The 14,507-nt window shown below is 36.9% G+C and overlaps 1 protein-coding gene across 2 annotated transcripts in view; it reads left to right on the top strand.

The window, feature by feature from the left end:
• Window positions 1-14,507, top strand: part of MON2 (MON2 homolog, regulator of endosome-to-Golgi trafficking) — a 140,879-nt gene that overhangs the window by 90,981 nt on the left and 35,391 nt on the right. Inside the window, exons 23-29 of one of the 2 annotated variants that reach the window (XM_006260497.4) lie at window positions 603-765; window positions 1,308-1,601; window positions 2,467-2,665; window positions 5,312-5,940; window positions 12,999-13,142; window positions 13,659-13,676; window positions 13,963-14,091. In XM_006260497.4, coding sequence (XP_006260559.1) covers window positions 603-765; window positions 1,308-1,601; window positions 2,467-2,665; window positions 5,312-5,940; window positions 12,999-13,142; window positions 13,659-13,676; window positions 13,963-14,091 — 1,576 coding nt within the window. The remainder of the gene's footprint in view (window positions 1-602; window positions 766-1,307; window positions 1,602-2,466; window positions 2,666-5,311; window positions 5,941-12,998; window positions 13,143-13,658; window positions 13,677-13,962; window positions 14,092-14,507) is intronic. The other variant, XM_014595901.3, reaches the window with a different exon arrangement.

The following is a 14,507-nucleotide window of genomic DNA, read 5'->3' on the forward strand; positions in this document are numbered from 1 at the left end:
CATACATTGTCAGCTTTGCATACATTGTCTACTGAATTAATGAATTTAGCAATAGATTGTTTGCAGTTTTTAAATGCTAGGTCCATTTGTTTTAGATATCATGAAGAGATGTTTGTTGAAAGAGAAACATATGCACAGAATTATGAATTAATAATTTAATGATTATCCTAAGATTTGGAATAATGTAATGAGTATTAAAGCTAGTAAAAACTTTTGATGGCTACTTACTGGTTGCAAGTGGCTTTTTTTTCTCTAACAGAAATAAAGGAAAGATTATATGCATTTTTTAGTCTTGCATATGCAGATTTGTTTCTCTTCATAACTACTGTGTTGCGTTGAAGTTCCAACTCAATTAGCTAACATGCATTTAAGTACAATTTGCTTTTTCTGCGAGTGAGTTTAAAATGTACTAATTACGTTTCTTAAAAAATCTTTTATCTTAGTTGAGACAAACCTTCAATATGTTTCGGCTTCTGCTTGGAATCTTTAGTTTTAACATAAATACCATTTTCCTTTTGTTGTAGTATTCCTCCTGTTGTATAATATGCAATTTGCATGTTCTTAAGGAAATTTGAAATGAGGTGTATGTTGGTTTTTTTAAGAGAGTCCTTAATACGGACTGCATTCCAGTGTCTTCAGTTGGTTGTGACAGATTTTCTACCAACAATGCCGTGCACTTGCCTACAGATAGTTGTTGAAGTTGCAGGAAGCTTTGGACTTCACAATCAAGAGCTAAACATTAGCTTAACTTCAATTGGTTTGTTGGTGAGTTTCATTATTAAGCCATAATGATGATACTTCAGGGCTTTACTTGACTAATTTTAATGCTAGTTGGTTTGTAGTCTGCTAACCAGATACATGCCAACACTTGTTTGCCATGTATTCACGAAGCTCCCACTGAAGTCAGTAAGTTGCCTGTATATACAGAGTGAGCAGATTTTAAATTTATTTCTGTGATTCCATAATATGTAAGATGGTTATAGAGATATTATAATAACGGGCTTTTTAAGTAGATATATTGATTTTAAGATCCCTTTTCTGATACTTAGCAACTGACAAAGTCATTTGAGAGCCCAAAGCCAAAGTCCAGAGATAATGTACTTTCATATTCTACTCTGTGGTGCAATTAAATGCTATCTATGTAAAATCAGTATAGGGGAGCTTTACCTGTGTATACATTTGTCAATGTATTATAAAAAATGTGCAAATTAGAAACACTTATCCATAATCAATGAGCAAATGTTTATTTGGATATTTTGTTCAGCTATGTATTTACATAATGTTTTTATCTACTTTTTTGTTCGTAGTGGAATATTTCAGACTATTTTTTCCAACGAGGTGAGATCATTGAAAAGGAACTGAACAAAGAGGAAGCAGTATTGCAAAAGCAAGCAGAAGAGAAGGGAGTGATGTTAAATCGTCCTTTCCACCCTGCACCACCATTTGACTGCCTTTGGTTATGCCTGTATGCCAAGTTGGGGGAACTCTGTGTAGATCCACGACCAGCAGTTAGAAAGAGTGCTGGACAGACATTATTTTCTACAATTGGTGCTCATGGAACTTTACTCCAACATTCAACATGGCACACAGTTATATGGAAGGTATTGAGTCCATAAGCATGTTTATTGTCATGGTGATTTTTATTTTTTCTAAGCTTTTTTTAAAACATAATTTATAAACACAATGTAGCTGTGGCCTGTTTTATCCTGCAGTTGCCTCCAACCCATTGTTTTCTCATTCTGTCTTTCCCTTGTACCAACTTGTTATGGAATTTACAGTGACTTAACTATAACACTGTTTTTATATCTTGATCTTTTTTTCTCCCAGCAGTGAGAGTGGTAGCCACTGTGGTCCACAGCCCACATGTTAATCTCTCGAGGGCTGTATGCAGCCCCTGGAGCACCAGTTGGATAGCCCTGCAATAAGAGATTTAGCTTTTCTAGCTCTTTCGTCTCAGTTGCAATACCTAAAGGCCCTTTTCCCCTGGAATGCAGGCAGACTATTTGTTCTCATTGGAAAAGTAAGGACAAGGCTTGAGTTGACTTATATCATCACTTTGGCGCCTCATACCCATAGAGCTCCTGATTTAAAATAAGCATAATTGCATGTTTACTAAAGAAGCACATCACAAGTTCCTCTGGTTTGCTCTGGAAATGGAACATAGACAGTATGTCTGTTCTACAAGGTTTTAATTAGCACCAAGAGTATTCTCAAAGGTTCTGATGGTGGTGGGAATGGCCACTCAGAAGCTAAAGAGCTATGTGTGATTTTAATGTCAGATGGCTGATTCAGGTATACACAGTCCCAGAAAGAGAGCAAGTCTGAGCAGAATAAAAGAATTCTCCTGGTCCCTTTCGAGGGACCAGAGGGGAGGAAGAAAATATGCAGTTTTACTTTTTCCTTGGTTTTTAGCATGAGTTCAAATACATGTAGTAGTCAATGGATTTTTTTTTCTGAATATTTTAGGTTCTGTTTCATTTGTTGGATCGTGTTCGAGAGTCTTCCACTACAGCTGACAAAGAGAAAATTGAATCAGGAGGGGGCAATATCCTCATTCATCATTCCAGGGATACAGCAGAGAAACAATGGGCAGAGACATGGGTATTAACTTTGGCTGGTGTTGCAAGAATATTCAACACAAGGAGATACTTATTGCAGCCTTTAGGTAATATCTGTTTAATATTTAGTGCTATTATTTTTTTCAGTAAGATTATAGGAAAGTATTTAAATTACTCTTATAAATGTGTGGTCTCTATTCTTTGTGATTTGTGGAGCTTGTTTTCAGGTGCTTAGAATAAGAATTCTTAAATTAAAAGTATGGACATGATATTAAATGTTCTTATTCCTAACTCAGGTACCAAATGACTTTAATCATAATGCTGTAAGCATTCTTGACTCTGAGAGAAAAACAAAGGGATTTTTTCCCTTTTCATTTGTTGAGTAAAAATATTTAACACTCAGACAACAGTGTGATACTACAGAACATTTATCAGGCAGGGACTCTTCAGTCGTATGAACAGCCCTGATATTGAGGAAATCTGCTTGCTGAGTATGGTTTAAAAAAGGGAAGAATGTTTAAGGAAAAATCCTTGACTTATTATGAATTGGGAGACAGTTTAAGATTTCCTTCTTTCAAGCAGTTCCTCCTCCATGTTAGTTTGGTTTAATTTGTTATTACCATACCTGCACTACCTGAAATTAATAGGAGCGAGTTCACCCATTCTTTCCCTCAGATCCTTTCCTTTCCTTTCTTCTCTGTTCTCTTTTATTTATTTTTTTAACATCCTTGGTATTCTCCAGTTTTGTACTTCCTTTTCTTCTATTCTGTTTTTCTCTCATCATCTTTGTTTTCATTTTTGGGTTATTCTCATTATTCTCTCTCACCTCCTTGATACTCCTGTTTCTTCTGCTTTCTTCTTTTTATAAAAAACTCATTCGTTGGATATTTGCAAAGTTATTAGTCTGTAAAATTATCAATTGCAGAAGCCATGTTTGGCCAGTGCCAGCGCATATGATATTTAGTATTCATGCCCAAATGAACTTGCAGTCTAGCTCTGACAAAAGGATGCAGTAAAATTAGTAGGTAGTAGTTCAATAAAATTAGATTGGTGCTATAGTTGATGTCCATAATATATGCAAGGACCAAGGCTTTTCCTGGTGATGTCTTTTATTGGGCCCTACTAGCTTAGGTTGTACCAGCTTCTTTCCCAGACCTGAGGAAAGGCAATTTGTGCCCAGTAGCCTGGATTTAGACTTCATGGACTGCAGAAGTAATTTAATTTTATAATTAATGTGAAGTAGTCTGTCTTAAATATTTTTAATGTAAAGTGACACATGTAAGGAAATGTAATTTAGAGCTTTGTTGCTATACTTGGTCATATTTTGGTCCCTGACTTACTTTAAAGAAAAGAAAGGTGAACTAAAATTAAGAACTTATTAAGGTTTCTTTTTAATATTATTACAGGTCATATGCTGTATTCCAGAAATTGTTATTTGAATAAATGTTGTGATGGGACATCCTGAAAGATGAGGCATTCATTTTTTTTCCCTCTACTCCTAGATTCAAATCTGAGAATAAAGTTAAATAATTATTAGTAAAAATATGACAAGGATATTGTAATTACCCAAAAACAAGAATTAGAAACACACATAATTCAGATTTAAGCTTTAATTTAATAGTAATTGACAATTCTAATAAAAAGTAATAATTAGGGACGGAGGTGTACAACCTATCTAGTCCCACAAAAGGGATGACTGGTGTGAGGCCAGTCCATGGGCCAAATCTCACACACAGGATTAGTCTGACAGCTGAATGCCGTGCAGTGTTGACAAGTAGGGTTGGTATGTGGATGCAGTCAGACAGCAGTATAATTCCATATGCTGTTGAGATCTAATGTGAGGGGCCATATCTTTTAGACTGTAGGACTCCCCATGGGTCTGGAAATTTGGTGGAAAGGGAAGAGTTGCAACATTAATTGGCGCAGCTCTGAGAGCAATTAATGCTGCTAACACCCCCCCCCCCCGCCAAATTTTCAGATCCATGGGGTATTCCATAGGCTTGATAACATAGCAAGACCCTCCAGATCTGGCCCGCAGGCTGGAGTTTGATTTAGGGGGATGATTCATTGTATATCATTTGTTCATTTACAGCTTTTTCTTACTAACATATATAAACGCTCTCCATCCATTCTTTGTCCGTGCAACTTGGTAGAAGTTTATATAAGAATGTCAGGTATTAGAAGATCAAAAGTTGCTGAAAACCCACCAAAACTATCTACAATTTAAAAAAAAAAAACACAAGAAAAAAGCACATACATCCATAAATGAAATTTTGGTTACAAATAAAAATTAAATAGAGCGGGGGAAAAAACCTGAAGAACTTGCATGAATATATGATTATCTTAGAATTGTGTATTAAGAAATCCTTAGATTCATTGCATGAGTAGAAATAAGACCCCATAGCCATTAAATATATTTAATACTTGGTAAAATTAACAGGCAACTGACAGGTGTAAGAAAAAGAATAATTTTTATTATTTGTAATAAAGAACTGCTAAAGTCATAGTAAGCAAACATCAGGTTTGGCATAAAGAGTGCTATAATTCTTTTATTTCTCTGTGTGTGCAGGTGCGCACATGTGTGTGTCTGTTACTTTATTTTTACTACAGTTATGATCATGTATTTATAAAGAAATTGAAGACAGGTGTCCCCTCCCCTGGCAAAATCCTCTATACTGGACATGCAAATATATCAAAACAGATCCGATGAAAGGTCAAGTTGATAAAACTCTTTTCTTTTTTTTTTAATATAGGAGACTTTTCCAAAGCCTGGGATGTTCTTCTTGATCACATCCAGTCAGCAGCCCTCAGCAAAAATAATGAAGTTTCTTTGGCTGCTCTGAAAAGTTTTCAGGAAATTTTACAGATTGTTTCCCCTGTTCGAGACTCAGAGAAACCTGATACACCACCTGCTATTAACGTTTCTGTACCTGTTGTCATAGGGGCAATGACTGCTACTAGTCTGGGCAGATCATTCATGAGAACTGACTCCATAGGAGAAAGAATTGGAAGATATAATGCATCTGAGCCACCTATAATAACAGATGAAATAGAGGATTTGAATCTTTGGTGGGCTGCTTGGAACACCTGGTATAGGATTGGCTCCGAAAGTACAAAGCCTCCAATTACTTGCGATAAATTGACCTTCATCCCCAGCCAGCCTTTTCTCACAGCTTTAATTCAGATATTCCCAGCTCTATACCAGCACATCAAAACTGGTTTCAGCATGGATGATCTCCAAAAGCTGGGTGTCATTTTACATGGTGCTGTTTCAGTTCCTATCAGTTCTGATGCCTCCCCTTTCATCCTTCCATCTTACACCGAAGCAGTTTTGACAAGTTTACAAGAAGCGGTACTTACGGCTTTAGATGTCCTACAGAAGGTAATATAGCTTTAAATAATCTGTGAAATGTAAACCATGCCATATATTGATTCTTTTTTACTTTGCCATTTGCAGTGTGTTGATTTAAATTAACACAGGTAAATTGTTTATTTCTTTGCATGTGTAATATACTGCGCTTGTATAAAGAAGATAACTTTTCCTCTTTTTTTAAGAACAGTTGGAATTGTTTCTAATATTCCTTGTTCCAACTGCCATGGAGTTCTTGTGATCTAGCAGCTCTCTGTTGAAAGAAATGGTATAACCTTCAACAAGATTACTTCTCCATCATTCCAGGCATATTGCAAATGCAGAGTTGCATTGTCAAGTATCATGTTCATCTGACTTATTATTAGTACTGAAGTTAACCGGGGCTGGAAGTAGAATGGAGGCATCATGTTCACCCACTGTAGAGATTAATATTTGTTATCAAGTATCCCTAGAGACAGAGACTGGAAGGATTGTGATCATAATTTAAGAATTCCAAGTTTTTGTAAAGTGTAAAGGGAATTAGCATACTCTCTTTTCTTCCTTTTCTGGAATCCAGTATGTTCTAAAAACACTGCTGCTTTGCTGCAGAAATTTTGGCTAAAATACTTGTCCCAAAAAAGCACCCTTTACTTACCTGAAAAGTTTGTAATTAAAATCCAGGGTTATAGGCAGAGGTGGCCTATATTGCTGCCCCCCACACAACTTCCTTTTGAGTGATATACAATTTTAGCTATACCTTTTTTCTTTTAAAATTTCCCACTGATCAGGACTTTTTCCTTATAACTGACGCTTAACCTCTTGAGACTCTTAATATGCTGCAAAATGAGTACTGTATTGGAAGGCAGAAGTTATAGGCAAAAATGATATAGCCCTCCAGAATTCTGCCTCATGTATGTTGCTCAAACCAGATTTTTTCTTTTACATTTTTTTGGAATTGTAAAAATACTTCTTGACGAAGGTAACTGGTCATGGTGAAAATCCTGTTTTCCTATAGAAATTAAGTTGGTATTGAATCTATCTATGTAAAGCATCTCGCACATCTCCTTTTTGTTAAAGGAACATTATTAAAATTAGAAATGAAGCATTCAAAGATAAGAAATACCAGAATTAAGGCTGTCTGTATAATCCTGTTTCAACCCCCTGTGCTCATCCATTCTGCATTATAGCCCTTGATTACATAATTACATATTATTTTCAAATGACCCATGCCTCGTGCAGTGCATGAAATGGCTGGTGCTTATTTAATGAGTAGCTATTCATTTTGTTTTTTCTTTGTTTAAGGTGTGGTCAGTGCCTTATTTGTTGCACGCTATCCTAACACAGCTAGGAAGAGAGAACTATTCATTTCCTCATGATTTTTTCTATAGCAGTCTGTGTGTTTAACAGACATCAGCAAATTACTTCTAGAACGTAGCTGTCAGATGAGGCAGTATTATTCTCATTTACAGACTGCAGACTGAGGGACAAAAAGACTATGCTCAGGAACATCTGCTAATTTTTGGTGCCCATACTTCTCAAATTGACACCTTTTCGATTTCATGGCCTCCAGTTTGTTCCAGTTTGTTTCTGTTCCCCATCGCTAATTCCTAGTCTCAGGCCCATTCTTCAGGCCAATCACTCAGGCTAGGGACAGAAGTTGTACATAAACCAGTATAAGTGATAAGAAACAGGTTCAAATCTATAACAATAGAAGTTCAGCACACACAAACAATTTTTAAAATGACGAAAACCAGTTTAAGATAAACCTGGATGGATATAGTGTCAGACTTATGTGATTTAGGTTAAATTGGTTTATTGAACTTCTGTCTCGGATCCCTTTCAGATTCAAGTCAACTCACGGTCCCCCAGCATCCCAGGATGCTTTGCACCTCCCCCACAACCCACCCTGCAGGGTGGGTGGGCTAGCCTTGGCCTAAGCTGCCTGCACCAGCCAAGCAGGGAGACATGCTTTAGCTCCCCCTGGCTTCTGCAGGCAAGTGGCTGCATTTTCAGGATCAAAAGAGAATGTCTGTTCATTTGCTTACTAGTTCAACCTACATAGCTTAAACTAAGCTGTGAAGATTGAATCAATTCAGCCTTGGGATTTTTGATGGTCTGTACTTAGCCTCAGGTCTACTCAGGTTTCTCATCCCAGTTGTAGCCACTGTCAGCTCCCTATCCAGGACCTCAGTACTTCTTCTCAAGTCTTTGAACACCTATACACGTGCATGGAGGCTGCTCTGATACACTGTAACTGGAGCGTGTCAGATCAGATTCAATTAATCGAGTCTACTGGAGTGTGGTAATTACTGCACTTCAGCAGACTCCAGCATCACATGTATCAATGTCCCTGTGCTGAAAAATGGTGGTGGGGGTGGGGCGCTTCAACTAAAACTTGTTCAACCACCATCAATTTTCAGCATGGGGATGTTGTTACATGTGATGCTCCAGGCACTCTAATTAGAGCAGCTCTTGAAGCCACTTTAATTAAAGTGTACTTTCTCTTTCCCCTCCACAACAGCTCCTGGAGCATGTCTATGAACACCCTCTGTGTCCAGACTATGCTTGCTACCTGAGTTCAGGTTCCTTATCCACTCTGTACGTTCTTCCACTCTGACTTCAGTTACTTTCATTTGCTCCCTAAAACTTGGTCTGTCAGCCCCAACTCTTAGGTTTGGTTTCCCTCTCTTGACAGCTTTCAGCCTTAGTTCCTTCCCTACCCTGATCCTTGCTCCTTATCCCCAGCATGCTTCTCCCTGCAGATTTGGTTGTTTTATTTGAAGGCAAAGGGGAAGACAGCTTTGTCCTTGAAGCTGTGTGGTTGTACCAGGGATGGCATTCAGCATGTGAGAAGAGAGAATAGCTCTTCTTGATTCACATAAGTATCCCAGAGCTACAATTGCAGGGTAAGTCTGCTTAACCCTAACTGGAGCATGTTCAGAATGGACAGACTTTTCAGGGAATTTAGCTACTAATATCTAAGAAGTCTCTACTGAGCATATGTAAAATTGATTTTTCAGAGGTTTATAACTTGCCCAGTTTGGGTAGATTTTCATACAGATGACACAAGAAAGATCATCTTTGCCAAATGTCAGGACCCTACTCCGGAGCACTAGAGATTTTTAAAGTGGTCACTAAAAATTTTTAACATGGACCAAACAACACATTTTCCAGTCTTGTTCTTGGAAATAGGCAAGCCATTTTGGTTGAAATTTCCAAAACCCCAAACAAGGCAGACACTAAGTATTTGACATGTTTGGCAGTTGTGATCAATTGAAAAAGTGTTATATTAGGAAGGGTTGGACAATGTTAATACTTGGTGCTACTAGCCATGCCCATAACGGTGACTAATAGAACAGTACAATTATGTTTCCTTAAACATAAATGAAAAGTTTAAAAACAAAAGAAAACTTTATAAGAGTCTGTGGAGTTGCAAGATCTTGTGGAACACAATAGAATTAACCTGACAGCAGCAGCCAGCCAGTCGTGGAAAGGAACAAAGGCCAACAGAGTATTTCTTCTGAACGTGTCAATATCAGGAAAATGTATTGTACTGTAGTGGGTTGATACCTACTTTTAGTGGAGCAGTTTAATGAGAGCATGGAAATGTTTATTTACTTTTCCAAAATAATTACTTTTCAAAAGATATTTTTATGTGGGATCAGACTAAATCCTGTTCTTTGCTGTAATGGGGAGATAGGGAATCGGTTCCAGTGTTTTCAGTCCTTAGTTCAGTAGGGCTAGGGCCACTGCAGCACACACGTTCTTGCATCACTAAGAAGCCATTCCTAGCAATGCATAGATGGGTTCTTGAGTCCACTCCTCGTAAGCCATAGTTGGTTAGTAACTGTGGTGTTCATTTAGGTGCAAGATTCAGGTTTTGTTAAGGTAAGTCTTTTAATTTTGTTTCTTAAGGCTTATGATGAGTAGAAATATTGCAGTATATTTGCCTTTGTAGACCTTTTATCTTCCCCTCACTCCTGTGGAAAATATTGTCTGGTTAGATGAGAGATCTATTTTAATTTAATTATTTTAACCTGGCTGGAGCGCAAAAATAATAGTTTAAAAGTTTGTGAATACATTTGATTTGTTCTTATAATCTAATGTGGCATTTGAGGGTATGTTGTCTTTTAAAATACTTTTTAACTTAAAAAATCTAATTATTAAAATAGTACCATTCTGGAGCTCTTTTTAGAATATAAATGACAAAAGGTAGTTGAATAATTACATGCAAAATACATCTGGCACTTAAATTGTGCCAGGTTGTGTGGGTAAATTGTGTGGGTATTCTATGCAGTCAGATCCCTGGCACAATTGGTGATTCAATAGAAAAAAACTTTATTCTGATGTTTTTAGTGGGTTTGATTTCAGACTAACATTAGTGTGGTTGTTACTAAAAACAAACACCTCCCCCTTTTAAAAAAAAAAAACCCCAAGAAGAACAACATTAGTAGTCTTTTAGGAATCTTCGGGGAATTTATTTGTGATCAGAGATGTTGGAGGACTCTGCAAATCTAATATGGTTACATAAAGAAGATTGTAAAAATATTACTGAATTTTTATTCAAGGGAAGGTGGGCAGGAGCTGCTAGAAGTTCTATCTACGTTTTGGAAAACAAATTTATTTTTAATTATTCAATTTTAAAAGTTTAGAAACTAGTGCAGTTGTCAATCTTTGATTAAAGATCTTCATTTGTAAAGATCTCTTTTTGTAAAACAAATATTTCTAAAAGAGAAAAATTACTGAACCTTTGATTCTTTTCCTAACACATTCGACCAAGACATTTCATCAGCAAGTAATATTTTGTCACAGGTATGTAATGCTATAGACACCTGAAAGTGTATGCCCACAGTTTGTGTGGCAAATGTGTGTATAATAAAGGTAACCTAAAAGTTAACTGAACAATTTGGAAAAGTACTGTAAATGTTTTGTTATCTTAAAACAAGCTTTAAAGAGTTGTTGTTTCAACGTGTCCCTTGCAAAAGGTCCCTAACTATCTCCTATAGTTGAGGGAGAGCCACTGTAGTGACATGGAGAAGGGAGGGAAAGAAGTCACCTAAGTTCTTGAAAAAATCTGCTAAAAACAGAACTTGGAGTGAAAACTCCAGATGAAGGGGGCAGGTTTCATGAGGACCAGTCAGAGAATGAAACCAAATATTAAAAGATAAGTAAAGTTGAAGAACAGACTTGTTGAGCTAGTGTTTGAGAAGAAGAAAGAGTAAATGTGATGGCGAGGTGAGAAGTCAGTCCCAGCAAAAGAGAGAGAATCAGGGATATAGCTAGAAGATAGCCAGATTAAAAGAAGAAATTGTGAAACGGAAGGCCAGCTGTCTCCCTGGCTATATCCCTGGTTACCTCCTCTGCTGGGATTGACTTCCCTTCTATTTTCTCCTTGCCAACGCATTTACTCTTCCTCCTCCTTGCACACTAGCTCAACAAACCTGTTCTTTAACATTATTTCTATTCTAATATCTAGTTTCATTCTCTGATTGATCCTGATGTTCCATTGTCTTTCAGGAGCAAGGAGCTGAGGGGCAGACTTGTGAGTTTTAACACTTAAAGCAGCAGCTGGCAACCTTTTAACAAGCCCTGAGCTGGAATAACCTGGCTCTGGTTCAACACAAGCTGGGTGGCTTCAGTGATGAGGGGGGCTCTGTCCTGGTGTGGGCTCAGGCAAGGCATCTGGGAGTTGTATCCATGCTGCTTTCCCTAGCCCCCTGCTGCTAGGGGATGGGCACATACACACCCCTTCCTTCCCTGGCTGCAATGCAGGCACAGGGTAAATCCTCTGGCTCTGTGGGTTAGGTTAAAATTATGGGTCCTGTATTGCTGACCCTTGTCTTAGTTTGTGATAACTCCCATCACTGTAATGTTAAGGCACCATATTACTAAATTTGAACCTGCTTAGGGGGAGCATCATAAGGTACTTCTTGAAGTACTTTTCACTTCTGATCAGTGTGTAGGCCTATAATTTTTTTAAAATCTTATGCTTATTGTTTATTCTTATATATGAAATAAGTATATTTGTAGATTTAGCAAAAGCAGTGCACAATTGCAACCTCAGTGCACCATCCATCTCGCACAATTTTTAAACTAGAAAAATCAAATCTTTTAATTTAGCGATTAAAATAGTGATCTTGTGCTGCAGAAATCAGAATCTAGAACCGCAGTTTACCTCCTTGTTCAGACATTATTAGTTGTGACACGTTCTCTAAAAGGGAACGTTTCATGGTCTAGACAGGGGGTTTTTTTTGTTACTGAAGACATGTAATTTAGTCTTCTCTGAGAGAATGTCCACATGACACGGGCCCTTTCCTGGAGCAGTAAAATGGAAAGAGACTTGGAACTCCGAGGGGGCGCTAAGGAGCCCCCAAGGAGGAATGTGCTAATTATTTAATATAAAAGACAAATACTGGAATAAGTGTATAAGAAAATTGGCTCCGCTTTTGAGTACAAACTACTTGACGTTGCCTTGAGACTTATACTAGCAAGAAATTGCTCTTCTCTAACCAGGTTCTCTTTCATTGTCATCTTCAAAGTTTCTTCTGACTGGGCAGCAATCTGTTCAGCAAAACTGAGAATCGTAAATACAGTCTTATAAACCTTTTGTTATAAGCCGCTTTGAGAGATGTTCCTTACAGTTTGTTTGTTCTTTCCTTACCACTTTAACTACTTGTGGTGATTATTTGTCACTGTCTAAATGTTCCTCCAAGTGGGACTTTAGAACGTTGTGGGACAGAGCCAAAAAACATGCAGAGCAATCTTTTAATAAATAACATAAAGCATCACTCTTGCTGAGTCCCATTTCTGTTGATCATGCGGTAGTCACCTTGCATCAGTCACCTTGCATCAGTGTACTGTTACAGTATTTAATTATATCATCTGAAATTTAGAATTTTGTTGACATCTCCAATTTCAATGTGGATGATGGAGGTAGTGAAGAGTTTGCTGAGAAATCTGTATTTATATTTTTGTAACAGATTTGATAATTTTTTTTGGAAGTAGCAGTTCCTGCTTATTTTTTAATACAGGAGAAGTTCTTAAAGCTGAAGTTTTGTGTAAATATTATAATGCTTAAATTTTGTTCACAGGCCATATGTGTAGGTTCAGAAAATATGCAGATAATGTATCCAGCAATCTTTGACCAGCTACTAGCTTTTGTAGAATTCTCCTGTAAGCCTCCACAGTATGGGCAGCTGGAAACGAAACACATTGCAAATGCAAAATATAATCAGGTAACTAACTAAAAATCCCATCTTTTCTATTTTAACTGTAATGGCTCATGACTTCAGTTTTATTTCAGACAGAGGTGATAGACATTCTTACCCCATCCACAAAACTTTGTCAGCTTGTGTCGTCAATTAAGCTATTGACATTTTTTTTCCAGACTTTTCTTACTGTTTTTTTTTTCTGTTACCTCGATACATATTTTCTCAATACTTTTTTGATAGGAAAAGTCTAAAATGGACCTCAGGCACAATAACACACATCTTAAGTAGCTTGTGCTGTATTTCTTATATCAAAGTAGTCTGAAATATAATTTTCTTTAGGGAGAACTCTGTAAATTGGCAGTTCTTAAAATTCCATATTCAGTAGGCAATTGAAGCATGTTAACTGTTTTTAAAAAAACAATATGAACACTAATGTGTAATCAACATGCTAATATTCAATATAACTTTAAGAGGTAATTATTACATATGTATTAATTATTCTTATTCTGTTTGTCCTGCAACCCAATGGAATCACACTAGATACAACTATTTGCACCGGTGAGTTAAATTTCCTTAAAGATTGTCCTACTATAGTATTCTTGCATAAAATGCAATGTGCCTTTTCCAAAATGTTACCACACTTTTGCAGTCGGAATGTTTTGTGGGCATTTTTGGGGGGTGGGGAAGGAAGGGTTATGTTTTGCTTGAATCAAAATTGCTCCTCTGGAATGTAGTTTTAGGAAATCTTGCATGCATTAAAATAATATTTCAGTGTAAAATATAAATTTTCTTAAGCATAACCAGCATATTTTCATGCTTCAACAGTGTGCTATTTTTTTTCCAGGCAGAATGGGTAGCATTGAATTATGTACCATTTGCTGAGAGGTCTTTGGAAGTTGTAGTGGATTTATACCAAAAGACTGCTTGCCACAAAGCTGTTGTAAATGAGAAAGTTCTTCAGAACATTATTAAGGTAAAAACTGTTCTCTTTTGTTTATATATTAAATTGGTTAGTTTGATTTGGAACCACTAGGGGACAGTGTAGATGGCACTATTCAGAGTTGCAGACAAATGGTATGTTAAGATTCTTGTCTGGGGCTTATGGGGAAGGAATCAATTCTTTAACTCAAGTGGACTGAAATAATATCATTTATTTAAATTTACATTTCAATGCTTTTAAACTGATTTACTATAATACAGTACAACAAAACTCTAATTATTCTAAGACACTGAACATTCTCTATAATTACTCTCAAGCCCTACCTGTATTTTGAAATCTTGTTGTAGGGACTTCCTTTCCTTTTTTATGTCCTTGTGACAAGGTATTTAGCAGAATTCACAGATTTGTTGGAATCTGACAGGCCACTCTAGGGGCTGATGATACCTTAG

This window comes from Alligator mississippiensis, chromosome 4 (genome assembly GCF_030867095.1).
Source record: "Alligator mississippiensis isolate rAllMis1 chromosome 4, rAllMis1, whole genome shotgun sequence".
Lineage (NCBI taxonomy): Eukaryota > Metazoa > Chordata > Crocodylia > Alligatoridae > Alligator > Alligator mississippiensis.